This window comes from Geotrypetes seraphini, chromosome 1, assembly GCF_902459505.1.
Source record: "Geotrypetes seraphini chromosome 1, aGeoSer1.1, whole genome shotgun sequence".
In the NCBI taxonomy this organism is placed as follows: Eukaryota; Metazoa; Chordata; class Amphibia; order Gymnophiona; family Dermophiidae; genus Geotrypetes; species Geotrypetes seraphini.
The window spans coordinates 363889175-363912407 of NC_047084.1; the positions used below are offsets into that span (position 1 = coordinate 363889175).

The following is a 23233-nucleotide window of genomic DNA, read 5'->3' on the forward strand; positions in this document are numbered from 1 at the left end:
CTTGGTGTTATGCATTGTAGATCTTAGTCACTACTTTAATGAATAGTGCATAATGCACTTATGTTCTAAATGCCAATAAAGTGCCTTTGATGTGCATTAGTGGAGTGTGGCTCCAGGCATGAGCTCATAGAATTTCCTTGTTTTAAATTTTATTGTTGCTTTTTTTATTTTTTATAATTCCTTAGTAAGTCTTCTTTGGTATGGAGCAAAACTAGACAAGGATTATTATTATTATTTTTTTTTTTAGTAAGAGTAAGCAGAGTGAGTGACTCCTCAGTGCTTATGAACTCCTAGTTGTTGCTGCTTCCATCCCTAATTTGTTTTCAGATGCTGCAGATGAGCTGTCCCTGTAGATGAACCCACTTGGCAAACCACACCTAAAAAGGGGTTGCACAGGTATTGCGGTAATTGCTTATGAGCCAAGGGTAATATTTACCTGAGCAATAAACCCTTTGCGGCTTCTCCGGGCATGGTGGAATCTTTTTATGAAAAGAGCAAGGAACTGCCTGTAGATCAGTGTCCAGCCAGTGATTACAAAAGAACCTTTTCCCTTCAAGTCATCAATGCTTCCAGTATCTGTATTGAGAATAAAAACATAAGAATAGCTTTACTGGGTCAACCCAATGGTCCATCAAGCCCAGTAGCCCGTTCTCACAGTGGCCAATCCAGGTCACTAGTACCTGGCCAAAACCCAAGGAGTAGCAATATTCCATGCTACTGATCCAAGGCAAGCAGTGGCTTCCCCCATGTCTTTCTCAATAATAGACTATGGGATTTACATCCAGGAATTTGTCCAAACCTTTCTTAAAACCAGCTACGCTATCAGCTCTTACCGTAACCTCTGGCAATGTGTTCTAGAGCTTAACTATTCTCTGAGTGAAAAAAAATTCCTCCTATTGTTTTTAAAAGTATTTCCCTGTAACTTCATCGAGTGTCCCCTAGTCTTTGTAATTTTTGATGGAGTGAAAAATCGATCCACTTGCTTTATTTGTTAACCTCTTTTTAAAAAATTATCCATTTATCCTCACTGAGGTAATTTTCAGATGGAGTTGCTGTCTTAATAAAGACAAAAAACGATTGTATAAGCTACAAAGGTGCGCTAGCGTTTTTAGTGTATGCACCGGATTAGTGCACACTATAGCGCGTGCTAGCTGAAAAATTACCGCGGAGGCGGTAGCGGCTAGCACACATAGCATTTTAGAGCACACTAAGTGTGCACTAAAACCGCTAGTGCACCTTTGGAAAAGGAGCCCTAAATTTAGCTCCTAAATTTTACTACACATCTTTTTTTTTTTTTTTTTTTTAAATTCTTTATTGATTTTCAATTCAAATACACAGTGCAAAAATTTTACAAACAAATAATACAATACAAAATATATTCCCCCCCCCCTCCCTCCCATCCTCCCTGGGTGTGTGTGTGAAGATCAAATAGGAATTAAAAGCTTGTACAATTAATCAGATTTAACAAATTCTGTTACTGGACCCCATGTTGTTTTAAATATTTTATGTCCCAATATTTCCGAATTTATTTTTTCATATCTATAACATTGACACAAAGTTTCCCACCAAAAGGAAAAATTTAGCCTGTCCCAGTTCTTCCAATTCCTGGTGATCATTTGCATGGCAACCCCTGTCATAATTATAAGAAGTCTGCTCTTATACCTGTCTAATGGATTTTTAGCTTTCAACAATGTCCCACATATGACCACATCGTAGGACAATGGAATCGATGTTTCCAGTATCATATTAATTTGTTCCCATATTGATTTCCAAAAATTGAGTATCAAGGGACAATAAAACAACAAATGATCCAGTGTCCCTACTTCAAGATGACAATGCCAGCATCTATTAGACTTAGAACTGTCCAACTTTTGTAAATGAACTAGGTTCCAAAAAATTATACAAATTAACAAAAAATTAACAAAAAATTAACAAAAAGGACAAGGTTTGCCTCATAGATGCTGATGCTGTACATCTTATCCTCTAAGTTCAAATCCTTGGCCACTGAGTAGCAGAAATCTGCTGCTTTTATCTCAATGCTCCAAATGTCTTTTAGGCTTGTTTTAGGTTTTTTATTTAAATATTCAGATATTAATTTATATCACTTGGCGGCCTGATGCCCTTGTAAATCTTTCTGGAAACTAGGGCCCAGCAAGTTATACTGATTTTTTAAGTTGTGCCAATCAGGGAACCCTTTCTGAATGACCTGTTTCAACTGCAACCATTTATAAGCTTGAGACTTTGATATGCCGAATGATTGTTGCAGTTGTAATACATTTAGCATTTTCCCATTTGAGATCACATCATCGTATGCCTGCCAATGTTTCCAGAGGATTTTAGTCTCGCCAATTTGTATCTTGGAGTTTAACCATAGAGAACGACACGTGGATTGTTGTATTAGAGTAGATGTTAAATATTAATACATTTTAATGTGTTCCAGGTGGAAAAAAAGAATACTATTGTCCTTATACATTCTAGGCAACTTGATACTCAAAATATGGCTCAGACGTAATGGGGATATGAGATGACTCTAATATCAGCCAATCTGGCAGATTGTCCATGAATTCAGGAAGGATCCAATATATACCTTGATGCAAAATGAAGGCTTGATGATACCTATAAAAATTTGGAAAATTTACCCTCCCCCCCAGCTAATTGTGACTTTTGCAAAGATACTAAGGCTATTCTAGCAGTTTTACCCAGCCAAATAAATTTTGTAAGAATCCCATTCAATTTCTTATAAAAGGAACTTTGAAAATAAACCGGTAACATACTCATTTGGTAACAAACTACAGGCAAAATCATCATTTTGATGGTTTGGACTCTCCTCCACCAAGAAAGATGTAGTGTAGGGGTGTCCAACCTTTTGGCTTCCCTGGGCCGCATTGGCTGAGAAAAATGTTTCTGGGGACCAGCATACGCTGCAGCAAGACAGAGGATGGAGCCGTCAAGACGGTAAACACCCGTGGGCAGCAGAGGAAAACACTGCGTCGCCCTCGACCGGTACCACACAAAATACATCACGGAGCCGCAGATTGGACACCCCTGATGTGAGGGTTCCAATGCTCACACATTTCTTTAACTTTCAGCAATAAAGATTTTTCATTTACTGTCAATATGTCTTCTAATGTTTTTTGAATCATTATACTCAAATATTTTATTCCCTCTTCCTTCCAAAGGAATGGGAATGGATCCATTAAACCCTTTACACAACGCACATTTAATAGAAGAACCTCTGATTTGCTCCAATTTATTTTGCAACCAGAAAATCTGCCAAAGCGATCAATCAATTCTAGTAAATACAGGATGGTAGATTCAGGATTCTTCAAATGAAGCAAAATATCATCTGCATAGGCTGAAACCTTATAATCTCGACCTGCATATGGAATTCCCTATATCTTCTTTGCCTGCTGAATGGCCAACAACAAGGGTTCCAAAACATATCAAAAAGCAAAGGAGATAAGGGACTTCCTTGCCTAACTCTCTTCAGACAAAAATGCTCTGAAAATGTATTATCTATCATAATAAAATCCTAAGCACGCATGCACACTGTCACAAGCCCGAGTCCAATGCCGGCCTTGTGCCAGAGAAGAATGAAAGAAAACATCCCCTGAAACTGGTCCGGGCTAATCACTGTGTCCCTGATAGGCAGGAACAAGACCAGAAAGCACAGGCTGTGTTCAGACCTAATGCAGAACACAGCCTGGTGAAATCTGGTAAGGCCCCTTTAAATCCTCCATTTTGTGGAAAGCTGGCTAAGCAGGGGAAAAGGCAAACACAGCTGAAGGAAGTTCAGCCCCGGAGTAGGGCTAGGCGTGGTACAGCAGCTTGGCAGCATTTAGAGAGCTGGCTGACCAAGAGAAAGGGAAAGACTGGAGAAGCTCTCATGTGGAAGGAGCCTCCAATTCCTCCAGAGCCACGGGATGTGGAAATGTTGGACTCTGAACCAGTTGAAACAACCTTGGTAAATCCAGAATGTGAAGATATGGATTACAGTGTTTCACCAGAGGTGGGATTGCATGAAGCAATGGAAATCAGTTAGTTTGGAATTGTTTTTTTTTTTGGAATTAAGTTGTGAATATTTCCAATTCTGCTGGGCATGAGGTTTTTGGTAAGCATGCTAGCTAAAGGGATGTATGCTAGTGAAAATGTGTTTGCTTTAATGGGAAGTTTTTTTTTTCTTTTGCCAAGATGGCTGCTATGAAAAGAACCTCAATATTTTCTTTTCATAAGAGGTAAACATCCTGATAGCTGGAACAGGATTTACCCAGCACCTTAGTGAATTGTTTGCAATTTATTTTGCCCTTGATAGCAAGGAGCCGTCTTGATAAATCCGCCTGCCTTATGCCTCTGTTTTTGAAAGGGCAGCGCTGCACAGTGCAGTATAACATAATTGTTTGTCAATTTTCAAATAAGACTTTGAGAGAGTCAAGAACTGCCAGAGACTTTGTGATACCTGGGACATTGATAGTTGAACTTGGAGAAAGTTATCCAGACCAGGCTGGTTACCTGCATATTATTTTGTTTTCATGTTTATAACCAAGACCTTTTGGAATTCATGTTCTTTTCATATTTTTTGCTTGGACTTGTGAATTGAACAATAAATTTGATTTTTTGTTATTTCATAACTTACCTGTGTGAGGCCATTCTGATTAAACTCATAGGATAAGTTTTGCACAACAGGGACTTCCTCCATCTTGGGGAAGCACGCTGGGGAGAATATTGTAAGCGTGGGCCGGATACCGCGAGCCTTGAGGGCCGGCCACGCTACACGTGGTATCAGAGTGGGATACAGCACCCCCTGTTGAAAATTTTTTTTTTTTGGAAAAAAAATAATAATTGTTTTTTTTTGGGACTTACTTTTGAATTTGTTGGAGCTGATTATTGAGAAGCTGTGGACTTATGCTGGTGGACTAAGGACTTACAGACACCGGAAATCAGCTGCGCTGGGACCTTGGAAGCCGGTGTTCCAGTTCTTTTGGAGAGCAGTCCAAGCTCAGAGAGGCTCGGAGTCGGACGCAAGACCCATCCTGGAGGAGCAGTGGTATCCAGACCAGAGTCGGAGTGTTCCCGAGTACCAGAGTGATACAGTGCGCAGACTCATCAGTACCGCGGGTAAGAGTACCTAATCTAACGGGCTGTTGAGGATAAAAGTATCACTCAGGGAGGCTGGTCGGCTACACTGTGGGAGGAGGGTCAGGCAAAACTTAAAAGGAGCCACACTTGGTTTTGTTTTCTTTTTGGATTCCATTTCAGGTGTTGGAGATGGAGCAGCAGCAGGTTTTGGCCCTGATAGCTGGAGAACGCCAGAAGCAGATCCAGGAGATGCAGGAGGTTTTCCAGACAAGCCAGGACCGCTGGAACCAGGCGCAGGACCGCGCACAGACACAGCACCAAGAACTCATGGCTGCAATGGGGGAGCAATCAAGACTGTTTGCACAGTTTCTTCAAGCCCCAAGGCAACCGATGATGGGTGCACCGCTATTAAATCCAGCACCCCAACAGCTGGTAGGAGCCAATCCTTTGGCTTGGATGCACTTACATAAAATTACACCCACTGATGAACCTGATGACTTTTTATCAGCCTTTGAAAGGACGGCCAATGCCGCTGGTTGGCCGCAGGAACAGTGGGCAGCACGATTGCTACCATGTTTGGCGGGCGAGACTTTGGCTGCCTTCCAAACCTTGAACCCTGATTTAGCCAGCAACTACCAAAATGTTAAAGCACACATTTTAGACTACTTAGGCTACACACATGAACATTATAGGCAGAAATTTAGATCGGCCATAATGGGAGAATACGAAAGACCTAAGGCCCTTGTCCAACGCCTAACTAAAATGGCTGAACGCTGGTTACAACCTTGCCTAGCTGACCCTAGGGCACTCTTTGCTGAGATTATTAAAGAGCAATGCCTCGAATCAATGCCCAAGGAGCTCAGAGGCTGGGTGCAAAAGCAAGGATGTAAGAGCTTGATGCAAGTTTTGGAAGTGTCTGAGGCTTATTTGGATGCTAGGGGTTCTGCAGGGGAAGTTAGGGTAGTTCCTTCTTTCCGAGGTGAGGTAGGGAAAGAGTCTATACCTACCAATAAACACACCATGCCCCAAAAACCACCCTTTAGGGAGATGAAAACTCCTGAGCCCGGGGGTCCCGCACGTAGGGAGGGTCCCAAATGTTTCCGCTGTGGTAAAGTGGGCCATATACAGCGGAACTGCCGGGTAAGAAGAGATTTTGTAATAGGTCGGGGAGGCTGTGATATAATTTCAGGGGAATATAGAGTACAGGTGGCCATAGCAGGACGAAAAGTGAATGCTCTGGTAGACACGGGGGCCGAACAGTCGGTAGTGTCTCAATCCTTCTGGCACCAGCTGCTCAGAAAGGAACAAAGTAAAAAGATCGATAAAAAGGTGCCCATAGTTTGCATACATGGGGTTATTAGGAAGTACCCGTTACACCCTATTGTAGTCGATTATGGGGGGGTAAGAAGACATCTATCCGTGGCTGTCTTAGACGCCTCTCCTTATCCGGTGATTCTAGGGAGGGATTGGCTTACCCAGACCCCAGTAAAGGACCTAGCGGGAAGGGGAAAACACAAACAAAATGATTCTCTTACAGGGGTAGCCAAGCAGGTGCTAGGTGCCCACATCCCAGAGGAAAGTGGTCAGTTTAGGCGTCCCTCCTGGCGCAGGTCCCAGGGATGGGGGCCTCATCGGAAAAGATGGACCCCAGTAATTCGGTGGGTGCCTCTTTCTGATAATGCTCACGCCCCTACACAGGCTTATTCACGGGCAGCGGGCTTTGATTTGTATGCTGCGGAGGAATTGATAATTCCCTCTAAGAGTAGAGCCCTGGTACATACAGACCTGCAGGTGTCTATGCCGCCCGGGTCCTATCTTAGGATAGCCCCACGATCAGGTTTGGCCCTAGAACATGCCATTGATGTAGCTGCAGGAGTAGTGGATCCTGATTTTCGGGGTAACCTAGGGGTTGTATTAGTCAACCAAGGGAACGCAGACTATAGCGTTAAGCCTGGCCAACGTATTGCCCAAATGATATGTGAGCGCATTTGGCATGCAAAGTTGGAACGTTGGACACATCTCCGTGACACAAAGAGGGGTCAAAAAGGGTTTGGCTCTACAGGGAACACAGAGGGGGCCGAGATTCAGTGCACTTCCCCGGAAGGAACCCAGAAGAGTGCTGACACTCAGGGGGAAAACTTAGGGGCTCTGCGGGAAGATATTAAGGCGCTGAAAGGGGACTTACAGCAGATAAGCGCCCAACAAAGGGAGGAGTGGAAGAAAGAGCTGGAAGCAGCTCAACATCAGTGGTCAATTCTGATAAGGAAACAGAGGGAAGGCCATGACACTCCTACCCAGGAACCCCCTGAAGGTTGGTCTAAAAAGCTTACAGGAGATATTGTAGAACAATGTCAGCAAGAGTCTAAGAAACTCCAGAGTTTAGTGACTCAGATGGATGACCAGGTACAGCAGGTTAGGATACAGCTTGCTAGTAATTTGTCCCAACAACAAAAGGTTGTCCAGAATATAAAAGACCTTGAAACGGTATGTAAAGCTTTGACTGACAAACAGCAGGAGTCTGAAAAGTGGTCAAAGCAAAATCACATCCCTAAAGAGCAGGTGGAACAACAGAAACAACAGGTTAGCCTGATACAGAACTCCTTAAAGGGATTGGAAAAGGGTATGGCAGATATTCAAGGTCAGGTTAATAAAATACGGGACGAAGAATTGGGTAGTATGGCTGAAGTTATGACTGCCTTAGCCCAACAAGTCACCGATATGGCAACTGAGGAAGAGGAAGAGGCCAAGAGCTTAGAAGCCAAGTATGGCGGGCCAGTTTTGCGATGGCCCGATGACTTCAGGGACCCTGAGCCACCTCCAGTTCAGACAGGCAAGAAGGGCGGTAAGGCCCGTAATCGCTATTAGGCTTTCCCGTTTGCAGGAGAACCCGGAGGAAGTTAGACCATGCCCGGGTGGTCATGGTTTAAGGGGGAGGGTATGTCACAAGCCCGAGTCCAATGCCGGCCTTGTGCCAGAGAAGAATGAAAGAAAACATCCCCTGAAACTGGTCCGGGCTAATCACTGTGTCCCTGATAGGCAGGAACAAGACCAGAAAGCACAGGCTGTGTTCAGACCTAATGCAGAACACAGCCTGGTGAAATCTGGTAAGGCCCCTTTAAATCCTCCATTTTGTGGAAAGCTGGCTAAGCAGGGGAAAAGGCAAACACAGCTGAAGGAAGTTCAGCCCCGGAGTAGGGCTAGGCGTGGTACAGCAGCTTGGCAGCATTTAGAGAGCTGGCTGACCAAGAGAAAGGGAAAGACTGGAGAAGCTCTCATGTGGAAGGAGCCTCCAATTCCTCCAGAGCCACGGGATGTGGAAATGTTGGACTCTGAACCAGTTGAAACAACCTTGGTAAATCCAGAATGTGAAGATATGGATTACAGTGTTTCACCAGAGGTGGGATTGCATGAAGCAATGGAAATCAGTTAGTTTGGAATTGTTTTTTTTTTGGAATTAAGTTGTGAATATTTCCAATTCTGCTGGGCATGAGGTTTTTGGTAAGCATGCTAGCTAAAGGGATGTATGCTAGTGAAAATGTGTTTGCTTTAATGGGAAGTTTTTTTTTTCTTTTGCCAAGATGGCTGCTATGAAAAGAACCTCAATATTTTCTTTTCATAAGAGGTAAACATCCTGATAGCTGGAACAGGATTTACCCAGCACCTTAGTGAATTGTTTGCAATTTATTTTGCCCTTGATAGCAAGGAGCCGTCTTGATAAATCCGCCTGCCTTATGCCTCTGTTTTTGAAAGGGCAGCGCTGCACAGTGCAGTATAACATAATTGTTTGTCAATTTTCAAATAAGACTTTGAGAGAGTCAAGAACTGCCAGAGACTTTGTGATACCTGGGACATTGATAGTTGAACTTGGAGAAAGTTATCCAGACCAGGCTGGTTACCTGCATATTATTTTGTTTTCATGTTTATAACCAAGACCTTTTGGAATTCATGTTCTTTTCATATTTTTTGCTTGGACTTGTGAATTGAACAATAAATTTGATTTTTTGTTATTTCATAACTTACCTGTGTGAGGCCATTCTGATTAAACTCATAGGATAAGTTTTGCACAACAGGGACTTCCTCCATCTTGGGGAAGCACGCTGGGGAGAATATTGTAAGCGTGGGCCGGATACCGCGAGCCTTGAGGGCCGGCCACGCTACAACACTTACAACTTTGTGATCCCTGACTCCGTTATCTGTAGTTCCATGGCAGTGTTCGACGTATTCAGATGGAGCCTGTGGTGGTTTGTGTGCGGCGGACCCTTTTCTCTTTGCTTTAGTTGTGGCGGGCGGCAGCGGTGGCGGACCAGGGGGGTGTTTGAAGCGGCAGTAGGCCAGATGGTAGGTAGCAGCAGCGGGGGCCGGTACGGGGGAGCAGGCTTCGGTGGAGGGAGGCAGGCTGGCTTTAACGCGGCAAATAGGGAAGGAGGTAGGCTGGCTAGCTTCGGGGGAGGGGGGTAGGACAAAGTCTGGAAGGCAGTGAGGGGGGACATAGGAAGGAGCACTGGGGGCACAAAGGACATGGGAAGAGGCACTAAGGACATAGGAAGGAAGGAGGGAGGAAATAGGAAGCGGCCAAGGAGAAAGAGAGACAGACAGACAGCAGAAAAGGAGAGAGAGAGAGAAAGAAAGAAAAACAGGCAGACACATCTACTCTAGCACCCATTAATGTAACGGGCTTAAACACTTGTTAATATATAATCTGGCAGAAAGGGAACTATACACGGTTTGAATCATTTGAATAAATCCAGATCCTATTCCAAACCAATCCATTGTTTGATACATAAAAGTCCATTCTACACGATCATCCAAAGAGACAGAAAAGGACAGATCCTCAATTGTTTTTGCTAAATTGAGCGTATGAAGTGCCATTCTGGTATTGTTTGCAGAATGTCTTTGAGCAACGAAACCCGTTTGGTGCATACCAATCACATAAGGGAGAGCCTTGGCTAATCTCAAAGCCAATAGTTTATCTAAAAATTTTCCATCCACATTAATTAAAGAAATAGGCCTGTAGTTTGAAACCACCATGGGATCTCTATTTGGCTTTGGCAAAACAATGGTTAACGCTTCTGCCATAGTACCTGCTATACAACCTTTACTCAGTTGTGACTGATATAAATTTAGAAAATGAGGTAATAGTATATTTTGAAATGATTTGAAAAACTCCACTGTGAATCCATCACTACCCGGAGCGGATCCAACTCTGATAGCCATCTAAATTCATTCAAGTCAGTTTCTAGGCAAGCAGAAGGGCAAGGTTAGAGAGAGGTATAGAAGTCTGGCAGCTAATATTGATTTTCAGATTTCTCTTCATAACTTGGTCAGTCCAGTCTAAGTGCTGCTTGTGTAGGCCTAAATACTTGTCAAAAACTCACATATTAGTACCTTAGGGCAGTGGTTCCCAACCCTGTCCTGGAAGACCACCAGGCCAATCAGGTTTTTAGGATAGCCCTAATGAATATGCATGGAGCAGATTTGCATGCCTTTCACTTCCATTATATGCAAATCTTTTTCATGCATATTCATTAGGGCTAGCCTGAAAACCCGATTGTCCTGGTGGTCCTCTAGGACAGGGTTGGGAACCACTGCCTTAGGGCATAGGCGTCAGAATGGGAGAGGCCACAGGGGCCATGGCCTCCCCCCAAATTGCCAATTTTATGTGCCACTTTTATCCCTAGTGGTCCAGAGGTGCAGCGGGCAGGAGTGAACTCTCCGCACTCTTGCCCGCTACTAACCCAGTCGATCGCGGCTGGTTTCTTCTGCTGCTGAGCAGCAATGAGCAGGAGTGCGCTTTACTCCTGCTCGGCGCTCAGCGAATCGCGAGAATTTGTGGGAACCAATCAAAGAAACTGCTGAACGCTGAACATGAGCGCCAAAGCTGATAGTCTTCGTGGGGAGGGAGGGAATGGGTTGCCAAAGCTGCGGCTGCAAAACTTATCGCGGCAGGGAGATCCCTTGCCACGATAAGCTCAGCGGACGCATCTGCTTGAAATGTAGGCCAGCATTTTGCTGACCTACATTTCAGGCACCTATCATAGACCTAGGGCAGTGCATAGGGCCGCCTAGGCCCTCCATAGGTCGCCTAAGGCTCCTATGCGCCTCCCTAGGCTCCAGGAGATGCTTACAATGTAGGCGGAATGCTTCGGGATTTTTTTTTTTAATGTTTTTTAATGTTTTTTTAAATGCATCTCGATTGGCTGGTTATGCAGCAGTAGACCACCTACAATTGGGATGCCGTTTATAGAATTTGGCCCTAGAAGTCCAACAGGTACTGTCCTTAGGTTGCCGTTGAAGCTCACTTCAGCCTATCCAAACCATCTCATCATTTGCAGAATTCAGACTGTGAAAATATACCCAGCACCCAGGACCAGATTTTCCTATAAGCTAACTAGGCTTCAGGCTAGGGCCTCAAGATCAAGAGGGGCCTACATTCAAATTGTTAGCAAAATTAAAATTGCACTATTCTAAAAACAGTGAACACTAAAACACTGAACCGAAAATAAGGAGAAATTCTACGCTTCGGGATCGGAACCAGCTCCGGCCGCAACGGGGCGCCCACTCGGCTTCTCCCTTTCTTTTTCTCGCCCTGGGAGGAGGATCGGGGAGGGAAAGACGTCAGTCCGGAAACAGCTGGGCAAAGCCCAGCCTCGTGGGGAGAGAGGCAAAACGTGGATCCGTCAGGACAGGGCGGCCCAGACTGGCATCGGGGGGGTAGGGGAGGGGGGGTGGGGGGTTTCAGGGGAAGGGGGATGGGAGGCAGGCAGGCTGGCATCGGAGGGGAGGTGAGGTGAGGAAGGACACACTGGGGGCACTAAGGACATAGGAAGGGGCAATGTTGTGTGTTATGTTTGATTAGTTATTGTTACAAGTACTATATATGGTGCTGAGAATAAATGTCCAAATAAGTGTTCTCGACTTTTTTTATTTATTATCCGTGTCACATTTTTTATAAAGGTTAGTACCAATAACAACATGTTTCATTTAACATATTGATATATATCACAGTAATGATGTATTTTATTATCTCTCATGTAATTTACAAACTTAAATGGGAGGTGAAAGGGCCTCATAAGTGGCATAGCCTAGGGCCTCTTTTCATCTAAATCCGGCCCTGCCAGCACCGTCCTTGTGTTCCAAATTGCTGGGGCTCTCGTTGAAGCCCTCACAAGCCCATCCTACACCGAATTGCTATACACAGGACACAGATCATGCAAGTCTGCCCGATATTGGCCTTAGCTCTTCAATTTCATACAGCTGCTCTATGTTCCAGTGTTCCAGTTAACCATTTCAATTAATTTGAAAGGAAAATAACATTTTCCATGATCAGTGAGCGAGCACAGTTAAAACTATATACCGTATTTTCACGTAGATAACGCGCACCCGTGTAAAACGTGCACACGGATATAGCGCGCGGAAAACACAAATCTATGTACAGAAATTTTTATATACCGCGCACACCCGTATACCGCGCATGCTGCCCGACTCTCCCGTCGCCGCCCGACTCTCCTTTCGCCCGCCCCGACTCTCCTCTGGCCACCCCGACTCTCCTTTCGCCCGCCCCGACTCTCCTCTCCCCCTTGAAGTCCTGTCCCCACCCTGAAAGCCTGATGCCCCCCGACGTCCGATTCACCCCCCTGCAGGACCGCTCGCACCCCCACCCCGAAGGACCGCTCGCACGCACTCCCACCCGCACCCCCACCCTGAAGGACCGCTCACACCCCCACAGCCTCCCGACCCCCCCATCATGTAGAAGCTCCTACTGGTGTCCTGCTGCTTTCTCTTGGCGGTCCCGGCCCTTCCGCGAGCCCTGCGCCTGCGCTGCTTCCTCTTCCAGCGGTTCTCCCTTTCTCTAACGTCAAGCCCTCTTGCCCCGCCGACTCCCCGACACGATCGGGGCAAGAGGGAGCTCAAGCCCTCTTGCCCCAGCCAACCGCGGCACCCCCGACACAATCGGGGCAAGAGGGAGCTCAAGTCCTCTTGCCCCAGCCAACCGCGGCACCCCGACACGATCGGGGAAAGAGGGAGCTCAAGCCCTCTTGCCCCCCCCGACACGATGGGGGCAAGAGGGAGCTCAAGCCCTCTTGCCCCCCCTGACACGATGGGGGCAAAAGGGAGCCCAAGCCCTCTTGCCCCGCCGAGTCCCCAACTCCCCGACAATATCGGGCCAGGAGGGAGCCCAAACCCTCCTGGCCACGGCGACCCCCTACCCCCACCCCGCACTACATTACGGGCAGGAGGGATCCCAGGCCCTCCTGCCCTCGACGCAAACCCCCCCCCAACGACCGCCCCCCCAGCTGACCCGCGACCCCCCTGGCCGACCCCCACGACACCCCCACCCCCCTTCCCCGTACCTTTGTGTAGTTGGCCGGACAGATGGGAGCCAAACCCACCTGTTCGGCAGGCAGTCAACGACGGAATGAGGCCGGATTGGCCCATCCGTCCCAAAGCTCCACCTACTGGTGGGGCCTAAGGCGCCTGGGCCAATCAGAATAGGCCCGGGAGCCTTAGGTCCCTCCTGGGGGTGGGGCCTGAGGCACATGGGCCCAACCTGACCATGTGCCCAAGGCTCCGCCTCCAGGAGGGACCTAAGGCTCCCGGGCCTATTCTGATTGGCCCAGGCGCCTTAGGCCCCACCAATAGGCGGAGCTTTGGGACGGATGGGCCAATCCGGCCTCATTCCGTCGTTGGCTGCCTGCCGGACAGGCGGGTTTGGCTCCCGTCTGTCCGGCCAACTACACAAAGGTATGGGGAAGGGGGGTGGGGGTGTCGTGGGGTCGGCCAGGGGGGTCGCGGGTCGGCTGGGGGGGCGGTCGGAGGTTCTTGGGGGGGCGGTCGTTGGGGGGAGGGGGGTTTGCATCGAGGGCAGGAGGGCCTGGGATCCCTCCTGCCCGTAATGTATTGCGGGGTGGGGGTAGGGAGTCGCCATGGCCAGGAGGGTTTGGGCTCCCTTTTGCCCCGATATTGTCGGGGAGTTGGGGAGTCGGCGGGGCAAGAGGGCTTGGGCTCCCTTTTGCCCCGATCGTGTCCGGGGGGGGGGGGCAAGAGGGCTTGAGCTCCCTCTTGACCCGATCGTGTCGGGGAGTCAGTGGGGCAAGAGGGCTTGACGTTAGAAAAAGGGCGAACCGCCGGAAGAGGAAGCAGCGCAGGCGCAGGGCTCACAAAAGGGCCGGGACCGCCAAGAGGAAGCAGCAGGACACCGGTAGGAGCTTCTACATGATGGGGGGAGGGGGTCGGGAGGCTGTGGGGGTGCGAGCGGTCCTTCAGGGTGGGGGTGCGGGTGGGAGTGCGTGCGAGCGGTCCTTCGGGGTGCGGGTTCATGCGAGCAGTCCTTCGGGGTGGGGGTGCGAGCGGTCCTGCGGGGGGGGAGGGTGAATCGGACATCGGGGGGAACTATGTAAAAAAAATTTTGTACAACGCGCTCACGCGTATAACGCGCAAGGTTATGCACGGTTTGTAAAAACACGTATAACGCGCGCGTTATATGTGAGAAAATACGGTATATATTTTTCCAGATAGAACATATTGCTAAAACCTGCCACTTCTTGCTCTGTAATATTATCAAAATCTGACCCTTTCTCTCTGAGCACACTAGCAAAACACTTATCCACACCCTCATCACTTCGTGCTTAGAGTACTGCATCTCACTTCTCTCAGGCCTTCTGCTTAGCCATGTCGCTCCCCTCCACTTTGTCCAGAATTCAGCTGCATGACTTATATGACTGAAACAAAACTGTGGAATAGTACATAAGAGGTAACTTCCCCTATTCCTATCAGTCTGCTGAATAGCCAAGCAGAACTAAGAAATTGAAACAGAAATAAACAACACTCCGAACAGGAGTAATAACTAACATAACCAAATGCTGTTGGAAAATGCAGAGTAGAGATCCCAGAAAGAAAATGTCCCCAAAGCTCGCCAGCTAAGCCAGCCGAGCCACAGCCACTGTTATTCAATTCTCCCCAGCCCTAGAAAAATACTAGAACTCGCAGAAAAAACAAAATCTGCCTGTGCAATGTAAGAGCCAAGTCGTAAGACAAGATATTTACTGTAGTACCATTATCCAGTTAGGTGTCACTCAATCTCATGTCAGAAAAAGTTCAGTGGAATTTAACCAGTAAGATTCACTCTTGCCTGGTAAGCTCCCACTGACTTTAAGATGCAGTATAGATTAGAATAGTATTGCTATGGGCAGAACTTTTATTTGTAGGCTGCCTTGACTGACAGCAGAAGTCATCAGGAAACATCTTTGTCTGCAAATCCCAAAGTGGGTTAAATAAAATTTGCATGTTTGGTTGCATTTTCTTAAAATCTTTAATGACACTTGTGTATGGCAAACCCCATCAATTTCTTAGGGATCTTGAGTTGTTTTCTGATGCTTCATGAGGTCAGGGTTTTGATATTTATTTTAGAATGCTGATATGCTAAGGAAAAACTGAGTTCCTGGGTTTAGAAAGGTTGGTGCCTGAACTAGCAATCCTAGAATTATTTCCTGTGTAGGTTGTTTTTATAATGTGGAGAGACCGTTTGTGCATTTGAGTTGTGGTATGGTGCACTGATAATATGGTAGAAGTAGAAGTCATTAATAAACAGGCAGGGCCTGATTATATAAATGGTGCCTAGATTAGGAATTTCTAGGCTCCTTAACCATGGATGCTTAGTGACGCCTAACTTACTCCCACCCCACCCCCACTTTTATGAAGCCTCATTAACATTTTTTATCGGCCACAGATGTAAAAGCTCTGATGCTCATATGAGCATCAGAACTTTTACTGCTGTGACTCGCGATAAAAAATGCTAATGCAGCTTCATAAAAGGGAGATTTAGCTTTGCATGGAATTAATTGTTTTTATTTGGTTTAAATGGTGTGGCAATTGACCATGCCATTAAAAAGTGATTAAAATATATATTATTTTAATCATAAATTTAGGTTGTATGTGGATATCTGCATGACACCTAGTGATGCTTAAGTTGAGGCGCGCTTCGATGCCTAATATCTACCTGAAAAGTAGGGGTGGTTAGAGATGGAGAATAGGCGTGGTTGACTTAGATGTCACTAGGTGTTATAGTTAGTTAGACAATGGTAAATTAGGCCAGAAAACATAGAACATAGAAACATGATGGCAGATAAAGGCCAAATGGCCCATCCTTAGTAACCATTGGCCTACTACTATACCAGCACCTTACCACAAGGACACCTAGAAATGCCAAAGCACACCAAGGTGCCATTTCTTATGATTTTATAAAGGACACCTAGTGGTCGACAACCGTGCAGAGCAGTGTCTACAAGTTTGATGCCGCTAGGTGTTGTTTATAGAATCAGGCCCATCAGGCCTTGACCCTTCATGACAGAGGCTTTGAGGGTGTTATTTTTAAGCTGTTTCCATCTTAATGCTCTGTCAGCACAGCATATTCCTGGGGGTTTGTAATAAAATTGCAGATATATTATCTCATTTCCAGTGGCCACGGTTCTAAGCTTTAGCACCATTTGCAGATAAGTTACTAATGGTGGTGCCTAAGGAATGTTGGAGCATAATCAAAGAATCTTTAGATGCCTGCTGAGATCATCCATGGTTCATGGTAGCTAGCCCAGCACTCTTATGATGGGGCATGGAGATTTGTAATATTTCTTTAGGAATGGAACATTTTTTCTAAGTATCACTGATTTTATTCAGAAGGCATACGGAAAGAGTTGGTCAGCTTATGTATTGACCTCTGCATTAATGATGGTTCATTTGCTTCATAATTTGAAGGTCATGGTTACTGATTGTATTTGTCTGTGTTTGAATTATGTACGTTTTCTGTAACATGCTCAGAATTTCAGGACATATGAGTAAGAAATTCTTAAAAAAAATAAATAAATTTATCTTCTGGGTACGTAAAAGGGCAATGGAGTCTCATTGGAACACTCACTTAGGTTTGGCTGCTTTGGGAATGAGGATCCACTGAAAAGGATTATGAGGAATGTTACGGGAGCAGTCGCCATATGCTAACTGATTAGCACAGAACACTCCCCATCTTGGCCCTCAGAGCCACCCCCAGTGCTAAATTATCTCTAACATTCGAACATAAAAAAAAATTATCATTACTTTGAACTACTATACCAGCTTTTCTTACATGACAATTTTCCTGCTTTATGCTATCACAATGTCAGTAATCAAGAACTGAGCATTCTTTCTTCTAAATTAGCCAAGCAAGTATTAACACTTAAAAATGTATACACTCACACAGTTTTCTTATTAGAAATGTCATCACTATTCAGCACATGCTACTCTGCAAATTTTCCGCTTTAAAAGAGAACAGCCCAGAAATGTTTAAAAGATATTTCAAAGTCAAGTAGTCTAAGAGAATGAAACTTCCAGCATTTCAATTCCCCAGTTGTCTTATTGCTCTTATCTAGATTTGCTGCACTTTCTTTTGATCTTCCAAGGCAGTGACAAAAGTAGTAAGTCCTAATCATCCAAAATCTGAAGATTAATCTAAGCAGCGACAAAGGTTCCTTGTGATGCTAGTGCTGCAGAAAAGCTGCTCTCAGTGATTTCTAAAATATGATTTATGGCATCATGGTAATCTGAGGACACTGCAAAACTTAACTGTTGATTGCAACTCTAAGTACGGTGAACACAGCTTTTAAATGATATCTATGTCAAATAAGTAAACTTTTCAGTTCCTTCTTCACCTCCAAAGGGGTCTTTGTACTAAACTGAAGTAAAGATTTAAATTTACTATGTGCTAAATGCAAAAATAGGAAGCTATACTGTGCATATGATGAAGCTACTAAGTAGCTAAGTAGTAGATTTAAAACTAGAGATAATATTTCTTCACACAATGTGTAGTTAATCGGGAACAACACATCCAGACCAAGGAGAACAAAGGCACACTTTACCCACCCCACAGTCAAAGGCATACAAAGTAAAAAACTATATGACGGACCACTAGCAACCCAAGCAGCAAGACTAGACCACCGCCTCTCCAAACTGATGACCACAAAGCCCAACTACAAAACCTTCAGGAAAGAATTGAAAACCATGCTATTCAAGAAGTTTGTTAATTGATCTAATTAAACATTCCCGACTCCCCAGATCCTAATGCATTTTCCAACTATCAACCTTATAATCTCTCTGGGAATGCCCAGGCCAATTCTTTTGTAAGAACTGAAAGGTATTGGCCGGATAAAAGACACCAATGTAATATAATGTAATGTAATTAAACTCTGGAATCTGTTGCTGGAGAATGTGGTGAAATCAGTTAATTTAGTGGGGTTTAAGAAATGTTTGGATAAAGTCCTAAAAGAGAAGTCCATAGGCCATTATTGAGATGGTTTGGTGAAATTCACTGCTTAATCCTAGGATAAGCAGCATAAAATGTTTTACTATTTGGGATCTAGCTAGGAACTCTGGACCTGGGTTGGCCACTGTTGGAATCAGGATTATGGGCTTGGTGGACCTTTGGTCTGTCCCAGTATGGCACTTCTTATGTTCTTAACATTTGAATTAAGGGTTGGAGTCTATAAATGGTGCCAACATTTGGGTGCTGGAAAAGATCAGCACTAAGCACAAATCTGTAACAGTCTTTAAAGAACAATGCATGGTGCTGAATTCCGTACCCAACTCTGAGCACCAGACTTAAGCATGCTGAAATGTTGTGTAATTCCATTTGGCCAAGTTGGGCATGGAGACACTTTATTCCATAACATGGTGTCAATTTTTTTTTTTTTTTTCAGAATGTCCCTGACCCACCTATGTCTCGTCCCTTTTCAAGTTGTACGCTATGAGATTTGGGCATCTAGGGTTATGGAGTAGTGCACAGGCAGATGCATGTGTAAATCTAAATCATCGCCAATTACCTTCAGTGATTAACATCATTTAATTGATATTAATTGGCTTGTTATACAATTTATTTGCACATACGTTTACAATCTGCACGGAAATTTTGATGTTATCTATAGAATCTGGGAGTAACTGTGCATTTGGGGAAAGGGATTGGGACTTGTATACCACCTTTTTGTAGTTATACAGCTACACTCAAAGTGGTTTGCACACAGGTACTTCATGCATTTTTCCTGGGGCAGTGGAGGATTAAATGACTTGCCCGGGGTTTCAGGGAGCAGTATGGGTTTGAACCCACAACCTCAGGTCCTAAGGCTGTAGCTCTAACTACTGCGCCATACTCTCATCCATTAAGCAGTCAGTGCGAGGGTAATGAGGTAGGGGATGGCATTTGATAAACTGCCTTTCTTTGGTTACAAAGTAGTTTGCATATAGGCTTTTATGTATGTAAAATCCGGACCCATAGACCCACCCCCTGGTCCACCTAGTTTCACCCATCCCTGTCCCCCTCAGCCTGCTTGTCTCGGTCAGGAGGGTATCCACGCATGCGCAGATGCCTCTCCTGTCCAGACATGCCTTCTAAAAAGAGGACATGTCTGGGTAAATTTGGACATCTGGTAATCCTATTTGCATATTATATAGGTATAGCACAGTTACTTACCGTAACAGGTGTTATCCAGGGACAGCAGGCAGCTGTTCTCACATATGGGTGACGTCATCTGACGGAGCCCCAATGCGGACGCCTCACAAGCAGACTTGCTTGAAGAAACTAGAAGTTTCGAGTCGCCCACACCACGCATGCACAAGTGCCTTCCCGCCCAATGCACAGGGCGCATCTCCTCAGTTCAGATAGCTAGCAGAGAAGCCAACCAGGGGAGGTGGGTGGGTTGTGAGAATATCTGCCTGCTGTCCCTGGATAAAACCTGTTACGGTAAGTAACTGTGCTTTATCCCAGGACAAGCAGGCAGGCTATTCTCACATGTGGGTGACCTCCAAGCTAACCAGAATGGGATGGTGGGAGTGTTGGCAACTTAGGAGAATAAATTTTGTAATATAGTTTGGCCAAACTGTCCATCCCGTCTGAAGAAAGTATCCAGACAATAGTGAGAAGTGAAGGTGTGAACCGAGGACCAAGTAGCAGCCTTGCAAATCTCCTCAATCGATGTCGATCTGAGGAAAGCTACAGAAGCTGCCATTGCTCTGACTTTATGGGCTGTGACTTTACTGTGAAGTGGTAATCCAGCCTGGGCATAGCAGAAAGAGATACAAGCCGCCATCCAGTTGGAGATGGTGCGTTTAGAAATTGGATGTCCCAACTTATTTGGATCGAAAGAGACAAAAAGTTGAGGAACAGTTCTGTGTGGTTTGGTGTGTTCCAAGTAGAAGGCCAAAGCACGTTTACAGTCCAGAGTATGAAGAGCTGATTCTCCAGGGTGAGAATGAGGCTTTGGAAAAAACACTGGAAGCACGATAGACTGATTGAGATGAAACTCTGAGACCACTTTAGGTAGGAATTTCGGATGAGTACGAAGAACCACCTTGTCGTGATGGAACACAGTGAATGGTGGATCAGTAACTAAAGCTTGTAGCTCACCGACTCATCGAGCAGAAGTGAGGGCAATGAGAAACACCACTTTCCAAGTGATGAGAAACACCACTTTCCAAGTGAGATACTTCAGATGAGCCTTATCAATTGGTTCAAATTGAGGCTTCATGAGTTGAGAAAGGACATTGAGGTCCAAAACCACAGGAGGCGGTTTGAGAGGAGGTTTGACATTGAAAAGTCCTTTCATGAATCTGGAAACCACCGGATGAGCAGAGAGGGGTTTCCCTTCAATAGGCTGATGAAAAGCTGCAATTGCACTGAGATGGACTCGTATGGATGTGGAATTGAGTCCAGAGTTGGAAAGGTGCAAAAGATAATCTAAAACAGATGATAAAGAGGAATGTTGAGACTCCTTATGATGAGAGAAACACCATGTAGAAAATCTAGTCCATTTTGGTGATAGCAATGTCTAGTTGTAAGCTTTCTAGAAGCTTCTAAAACATCTCTTACAGATTGCGAAAACTGAAGAGGGGTTATGTTGAAAGGTACCAGGCTGTCAGGTGTAGAGACTGCAGGTTGGGATGAAGCAGAGATCCTTGACTCTGTGTAAGCAGAGAAGAAAAAACTGGTAGAAGGTATGGCTCCCTGCTGCTGAGTTGAAGTAGAAGGGAATACCAAAGTTGTCTCGGCCACCGAGGAGCAATTAGAATCATGGTGGCATGATCGTTCTTCAATTTGACTAGAGTCTTGAGAATGAGAGGGAATGGAGGAAATGCGTAGAGGAAGAGATTTGTCCATTCCAGAAGAAAAGCATCTGCCTCGAGGCGGTGAGCAGAGAATATCCTGGAGCAGAACTGAGGCAGTTTGTGGTTGTGGGGAGCTGCAAAGAGGTCTATCTGAGGTGTTCCCCACTGTGCAAAAATGTGATGAAGAGGCGAGGAATGGAGAGTCCATTTGTGAGGTTGCAGAAGATGACTCAAGTTGTCCGCCAAGCAATTCTTCGCCCCTTGGATGTAGATAGCTTTGAGGAAGGTGTTGTGGCGGATTGCCCAGTCCCACACCTTCAGAGATTCTTGACAAAGGGAGGCAGATCCTGTTCCTCCCTGTTTGTTGACATAATACATGGCGACTTAATTGTCCGTCCGAATGAGGACTACCTGGTCGTGAAGATGTTGAAAAGCATTGAGAGCCTTGAAAATCGCTCTGAGTTCCAACAGATTGATGTGACATTGACGATCCGTACTGGTCCAATGGCCTTGAGTACGGAGACCATCGAGATGAGCGCTCCAAGCATAAGTTGAAGAATCTGTCGTGAGGACCTTCTGATGAGGGGGCATTTGAAAAAGCAAGCCCCTGGAAAGATTGGAAGAGAGCATCCACTAACGGAAAGACTTCTTCAAGGAAGGAGTGACTGAAATATGTCAAGAAGGAGGGTCGCAAACTTGCGTCCATTGAGATGCCAGGGTCCACTGAGGAATTCTGAGGTGAAGTCTGGCAAAAGGAGTCACGTGTACTGTGGAGGCCATGTGACCCAAAAGTACCATCATGTGTCTCGCTGGGATGGAAGAACGGGAAGACACTGTATGACAGAGATGAAGAAGAGCTTCCAGGCATTGTTGTGGAAGGAACACTCTGAGTTGGACAGTGTCCAGAACAGCTCCAATGAATGGTAGATTCTGTGAGGGCTGAAGTTGAGATTTGGGGAAGTTGATTTTGAATCTCAAACTTTGTAGGAACCAGGTAGTCCATTGGGTCGCTACAATAACCCCTTGAGATGTTGAATCTTTGATGAGCCAGTCGTCGAGGTAGGGAAATACCTGAAGACCATGGTTCCTTAGAGCTGCCACTACCACAACCAGGCACTTGGTGAACACTCTGGGAGACGAGGCCAGGCCGAAGGGTAGAACTTTGTATTGAAAATGCAGATTCCCCACCTGAAATCTAAGGTATGGACGGGAGGCCTGATGAATGGGGATATGAGTATAGGCCTCCTTGAGATCCAGAGAGCATAACCAGTCATTCAGCTCGAGAAGGGCAGAGAGATGCCAGGGACAACATTCAAAACTTTTCTTTGACCAAAAATTTGTTGAGAGCCCTGAGATCCAAAATGGGTCTCACATCGCCTGTCTTCTTCGGAACAAGGAAGTAACGGGAGTAAAACCCCTTGTTCTGCTGTTCCAAGGGAACTGGTTCGATGGCATGGAGATGAAGCAGAGCTTGAGCTTCTTGAAGAAGAAGGGCGGTCTGGGATGGATTGGAAAGATACTCTCTTGGAGGAAGCTCTGGTGGAACCTGAGTGAAATGAAGAGAGTATCCTTCCCTTATGATGGTAAGCACCCAGAGGTCGGATGTAATGACCATCCATCTGTTGTAAAAATGATGGAGACGACCTCCTATAGGGGGAAAAGGAAACAGAGACAGAATGGTGGAGGTTATGCTCTGGTGTAAACAGTCAAAAAGGCTGAGTAGCCTTAGGTGCAGCAGAAGGTTGGGGTTTCTGTTGCTTCTGAGGCGGCTTCAAAGGAGGGCGAGTGTAAGGTGCCGGCTTTGGAGGAAAACGCTTCTGGTAGATAACAGGAGGGCGTGTAGGCCTAGAAGGAGCTGGCTTAGGTTTAGGTCTGACTATGGAGGCAAAGGATTTGGCATGGTCAGACAATTTCTTGGTGGCTGCCTCGATGGACTCATCGAAAAGGTCATTGCCCTCACAAGGAATGTTCGCCAGGCGATCCTGAAGGTTAGAGTCCATGTCAATGGTGCGAAGCCAGGCTAGACGATGCATGGCCACAG

General features: G+C 45.7%; 1 protein-coding gene across 1 annotated transcript in view; it reads right to left on the reverse strand.

The window, feature by feature from the left end:
- The window catches only part of LOC117345793 (phospholipid-transporting ATPase ABCA1-like), an 815268-nt gene that overhangs the window by 252355 nt on the left and 539680 nt on the right, over positions 1-23233 (reverse strand). Inside the window, exon 29 of the mRNA XM_033914956.1 lies at positions 437-576. Coding sequence (XP_033770847.1) covers positions 437-576 — 140 coding nt within the window. The remainder of the gene's footprint in view (positions 1-436; positions 577-23233) is intronic.